Here is a 5,924-nt window from a genome sequence, read left to right as displayed (position 1 = left end):
TAAACACTAACCTTATCGACCTCCCACCATGCAGGATAAAGTTTAGCTTGTCCATTGCCCAACGCAAATGATTCATCTCGTTGATTCTTCAAGTGAACTGCGTTAAAAGCCGTCGGCATTATTGTATACCGTGTATTTCTTTTATTTTCCTTAAGTTTCCTAATTATTAGTAGACGTGACACCCACGCATCGATATGCTGTTTTACAAAAAAATACATATATTAGTGAATTACATTAATTTTTAAACAAATTAATCAAATGAAAATATAAGAAAAATATAAGACTTACCCCTCCATCGAAATAGCCATTGTCTTCGACCCCTAATAATACGCCCCACCAAGACCGATCAAGCAACAAATAGATATCATCATTGAGCTTGCATATGTCAGTGAAACACCCCTGGCTTCGCTCATGTAGATAAAAATCAACTGCGGTCTTAGCCCAAAGGGTGTATCCAGAATTGTGTCCGGTAGTTGTTTCCTCTCCTCTTCAGATACCGGTATGGTACTGGCCGGTAACTCATACGAGAGCCAACTTGAATCCATCATGTCCGGCACGTCAGAGGGTTTCTCAAGAATCCTATATATGACGCCATGTGAATCGGGCTCTTGAATGGTGGGAGGGACCTCTTCAACGATGACAGTGGCCTCTTGAACGGTGGGAGGGGACTCTCGAGGAATGATAGGGGCCTCTTCAACGATAGGAGTGGACTCTTGAGGGATGATAGGCGAGTCGGGCTTCTTCTTGCGGTGTCTTCGCACTATTGGGGTATACGGAGACTTAATAGCACGTGCACGCCGTCTGATGCGTGAACTCTGTCGTGCAAGAAAAACCCGACGTAAAGCATCCACCTTATCGGTCCGCTAAATAAAAATACAATATCAGTAAATAAACGGACATGATATTTAAACAGTGAAAACAAAGATAAATATATTTCAAACTTTCAACCAAAAGACAAAACAAGACAAATACTAACTTCACAGTGTTAAAGTAAAAAGTTTAGCAGTTTTGGCAGCAACCGAATAAATTTACTAAGCAATCTAAGTGAAATGGTTAATTTAAGTGAAATTACGAGTAAATTTATCATCAAGTTAAATATGGAAAATCTTAAACTTACCTCGTTGCGTAGAGTATGAACCTCATTCTGCAACGATACTACCATCTCACGTAGAGCGGCAACCTCACCACGTAAGTAGACACCTCCACACGCCATGCACCATCGTTATCGCGTAGAGTACCGATCTCCTCACGCAAGGCATTGACCTCATCACGTAACTCCCTTGACTCATCCCGTGGAGGTGGAGAACAGGGAGATAGAAGTCGTGGCATCTTTGTCGGTCGCCTATCATGAGGTGATGGTGGAGAAGAGACTCGATGATAGACGGGATAGGTGATGGCTCTCGTTGTAGAGGTGTATAGTCGGGTCGATCAGGTGATGGCTCTGGGTGAGGTGATGGCTCTCGAAGTGGAGGAAGTGGAGGCTGCTCATCATTCGTGCCATCAAAAAATGCTGACTAGCTTGCCACCAATCAGTGGCAAGCTCAGCCTCCGTGGGTGTCAGTCTCATTAATGGAGTGTTGGCCTCCTAAAAATATAAAAACTAAACAAAGTTAAACGTCTACTATTAATAACTTGTTTATATATGATAGTATTTGTGTTAACTTACATTATTTATTGTCGCATATGGTATTAAGTCTTCCCAATCCAACATACGTTTCCTCTTCCAGGAAATAGCCCTAGGAATATCATCTGAGGATTTTAATGCATATGTCCGCATGTTGGGGAAAGCCTCGAATATCCAAATCTACAAACAATATAATAACAAACATTAGTAATTGTTAAATAATTAATTATAATTTTGAAAACATTATATAGAAATTCTTACCTTAAAGGCCCAAACAAAGCCTGACAAAGTGTATTTCGACCCATCGCCCCGCAAACTTTTGCGGTCATCAAAGGCAGACGACAACTTAGTCCAGGTAGCTTTCCATATATACGAACCCCACGGAAACAGATTCCATGCATTTAGGTCCTCTACCAATAATATTAGCTCCTGAGGAATAGGTTGTCTGGCCTCTCTGCCTAGAAAGCCGGCATACAAAAGTAGTAGAAGGCATACTCGAACAACATCGACGTTATTCATCCGAGTAAAACCATCTTTCTTATTAAACAATTTCTTCATGTCGTCGACGTGTAAGTTCGGCTTCTCTATTGACTCATCAGGAAAACCCTGGATAACCATGATGGGCGGGTGATATGACGAGTGTACCGGCTTACATCATCGTGTCCGAATCGTAGACCAGTGATTAAGCAGAACTCCTTCCGCCCAAAACAAGTATACGCCGGTGGAAAATGAAACCATATCTCTTCCTCACCTCGTTGTATACTGTCGGGTAGATCGCTAGTCATGGTCTGAAGCCACAAATGGGTCAAACTAGCATCTCCACCCGGATGCTGTACTCTCAGCCATGGCCCGAAGCAGGTTTCTTCAAACAATTTTCTTTGTGCAGGTGAAAGCTTCGAAGCAATTGTAGTGGCTAGGCTAACTTTATTCCTTAATGTCAATGAAGCCGAAAAAAATTTCTACAAAAAACAATAAACATACCAAGTTAGATATACCAAAAATTACACTGTCAAGATATACCAAAAACAAAACAATAAACATAAATAGTAGTTTATTCTTGAAACTAAAATTTGCAACACTGTTTTTGTCTTTTGGTTGAAATGAAAATCGCAACGAGATAATGAGAATCGCAACGCGGAAATGACTATCGCAACGAGAGAATCGCAACGCGAAATGACTATCGCGACCAGACAATCGCAACGCAAAATGAAAATCGCAACCGCGAAATAAAATCGCAACGCGAAATGAAATCGCAACGCGAAATGAAAATCGCAATGCGATTTTGGTTTCGCGTTGCGATTTTTATTTCGCGTTGCGATAGTTATTTCCGTGTTGTGATTTTCATTCTCGAAACTATTCTTCTTCTGCATTACTTCAACCAAAAGACAAAGCAAAGACAAATACTAACTTCACAGGCTAAACAGTTTAGCAGTATTGGCAGCAATCGAATGAATTTAATAAGAAATCTAAGTGAAATGGTTAATCTATTATTGAAATTACCAGTAAACTTATCATCAATCTCAATATGAAAACCTAAAATAATGCAAATATTTCAAATAAAAAAAAAAAACTAACCCTCGGAGGTTGATTTTCCATTTCTGAATGATTGTGAGGGATTTTTGACTGTGAATGGTTGTGAGGGATTTCGCCGGCGATGGGGACGGAAATCTTCGGAGATGGGTACGGATTTCGTCGTAGAGAGTGAGAGATGGAGATGGGACTGAGTGTTGTGTTTTTGGGTTTGAGGTTATGAGTTGCGATTACTGTGGACGGTTCATTTTCCGATTTATTAAGAAAAAATACGTGTTTGGAATTTGAAAAAAAATATACGCGTTAATACGAATGGCGCTATGTAAATCGCGTTGCGAAAGTCAGTATCGCGTTGCGAAAGTAAGTATCTCGTTGCGATTTTGTATTATCGCATTGCGATAGTAAGTATCGCATTGCGATTTTCCCAATTCGCGTTGCGATTTACTTATTCGCATTGCGATTTTCCCAATTCGCATTGCGATTTACTTATTCGCATTGCAAATTGGGAAAATCGCAACGATACTGTAGACCATCGCAACGCGATTTTCAACTATCGCATTGCGAAAATGCAACGCGAATTTGCGATAATGGAGATCGCGTTGCGAATTAGCGATCGCATTGCGATTTTGTTGGTCATTTTGGCAAATCCGGAAAAAGTTGGTTAAAATCGTATATTATATGGGATTTTTGGTCACTGAGGTTATTTTCTCTTATTAAAAACCCTTTTTAATTGCTAATATAAACATTTAATTTAATTATTAAAAATCTTGCAGTTGTATAAATTAATAAGTTTAAGATTGGTCCTTAAAAATTTTAAATTTTTATATATTTAAATATTTTTTATTGATGATATATTTTTGTTCTTAAAATTTTATAAAACATAAAATAACTCCGTAAAAGTTAAATTTCCTTTGTATAATTGAAGGCAACAAATACAAATGTGGTCTCAACTTGCACAGCTTTTTTTTTTTATATGATTTGCCCTCAAAAGTCAAGACCCATGTTGGGATTTATATTCACAAGTGTTGATTTAGTAAGCTCAGGTGTTTGCCAATTGGGTGGCCTCACTGCTGTTCATCGACACTCTCTACTTGCCCATGTCACTTTCTTTATTTCGTTTCGGCAGTTCGGATGGGTGGTGGCTGTGATCCGCAACCGCCTAGTGCGGCAGCAGCAGATTCAACATGTGTTAGAAGATATTCGTATATTTTCTTCCTCAACAGGTCAATTGTTTCGGATGAAACATGGGGTGTCATCTCTCCTCCTCCTTCGTCTTTGCTCGAACTGATTTCATCTAACCAGTAGTGACACTCTTCAGCTGTGTTAACATCCCAGCTATTTGATCATTGTCGGATAAAGTGGATGTGTCGACGTTGGTATCCAAGAATTTCTCCACAAATCCTAAGAACCAATCCATGGGATTCCATTCGCAGCATTTCAGCCAAGTCAACCGCCTCATCAACGCCATTTCCCCTTGTCCATCCCGGTGGTGGTTCGACCGGTACTTTCGGACAAAGGCCTGAAACATCCCCTGCTTTTCGAAGGATACCTTGTGCTACAAGCTTAGAACCAATTACTGGACGGGGTTTTGCTTGAGCTTTTGCAGAAGGATTCTTTGCAGAATTTTCTAGAATTAAAATGTTTTGATTGGCAGGTAGCCTTCTGGTTTGAGCAGAAGCTGTAGCATGACCTGACATTGAATTATGTTCTTTGGTAAATACGGAGAAGGTTGATAGATTGGTAGCCAGTGCAGCTTGCACCCATGAAGCTGCGTATTTCCGTCTATCCGATGTGACCTTCACTGCCTCTTCTAATGGGTTTCCTTCAGATTCCGGAGACGAACCGATTGGTATAGTTTTCGATAAAGAATCTGCAATCATCCGAGCATGATTCAAGCTTGCATGCAGGGTTAAGAACTGATCCACTGCAGGCTGAGGTTTATCTTCCTTGGCAGAAGCAGTAAGATCAGATTATAAGCTGCAAGAAAGAGATGGTATACCAAAAATGTCATAGATGAGAGCATAAAACAATTCAGTACATCAAATACGACCGAAATACCCAGAATCAGTGCACAACATGTTACGTAACCTAAATCCCTGGCGAGGTTTCTATGGGTGTCTCAACATGCACCATCCTGAATGTCTTTCACCAGGTCCAAATGTATAATTTTCCTCGAGACTGTCGGGGTAAAGCTTCATAATTTAGTTCTCAATTGTCCCGTTGAGATGCGATACGTGCCTATTATGGACTTTAACTGTGCCAATGACAGACTAAATACTTTGTTTTTCTTCACACTTATGAAAGCAAGAAATTTTGCTGCTATGACCGGAGAAGACCCTCGATTCTCAACTGGTTCCAACCCCATGAAGCCAAGATAAGAGTTGCTAATGTAAGATTGCTAAGCAATCAAACTAGAATATTAAGACTGAATGGAGAAACCAAATAATTAGATACTGAATTTATCTTATCTAGTACTTAGATCAAAGACAACCGGAAACAAAAGAGAAATAATTGTTCATGGAAAGTGTATAACGTAAAATTTTCCCGTGTATAACGTAAAATTTTCCCGTGAACTCCATAAATTTTCTCATGAAGTAATACTAACATGATGGACAGTATTGTAGTTGCGACATTCTACAGGTTAAAGTTACAAACATAAGTTAACACATACAGATTGTTCACAATTGTATAATTTATAGGTTCTAAAAGTTGTGTACAATATTCAAAAGTTTAACCAGGGAAATACGGAGAATCAAAATCCATACATTAA

The 5,924-nt window shown here is 39.5% G+C and overlaps 1 protein-coding gene across 1 annotated transcript; it reads right to left on the bottom strand.

Moving 5' to 3' along the window:
* Window positions 1-4,263: 4,263 nt before the first annotated feature.
* On the bottom strand, window positions 4,264-5,519 carry LOC120175905. The gene is made up of 3 exons (XM_039182452.1): window positions 5,433-5,519; window positions 4,527-5,100; window positions 4,264-4,472 (listed from the first exon to the last, which is right to left on the bottom strand). The coding sequence occupies exons 1-3, from the start codon at window positions 5,517-5,519 to the stop codon at window positions 4,264-4,266; spliced, it is 870 nt and encodes a 289-aa protein (XP_039038383.1).
* Window positions 5,520-5,924: the final 405 nt, after the last annotated feature.

The sequence above is a fragment of the Hibiscus syriacus genome, unplaced genomic scaffold (genome assembly GCF_006381635.1).
Source record: "Hibiscus syriacus cultivar Baekdansim isolate YM2019G1 unplaced genomic scaffold, ASM638163v2 tig00003398_pilon, whole genome shotgun sequence".
Lineage (NCBI taxonomy): Eukaryota > Viridiplantae > Streptophyta > Magnoliopsida > Malvales > Malvaceae > Hibiscus > Hibiscus syriacus.
The sequence above is the reverse complement of the archived record's forward strand: the minus strand, read 5'-3'. Positions and strand labels throughout refer to the sequence as shown.

Excerpts from the sequence above, each read along its gene's own strand:
- LOC120175905 (XM_039182452.1), bottom strand. The coding sequence starts at position 5,519 with ATGGGGTTGGAACCAGTTGAGAATCGAGGGTCTTCTCCGGTCATAGCA. Across the intron at positions 5,101-5,432 it reads TAAGTGTGAAGAAAAACAAA|GAAGATAAACCTCAGCCTGC; the intron begins GTATTTAGTCTG and ends GCTTCTGCCAAG. Across the intron at positions 4,473-4,526 it reads AGAAATTCTTGGATACCAAC|CTGAAGAGTGTCACTACTGG; the intron begins GTCGACACATCC and ends ATGTTAACACAG.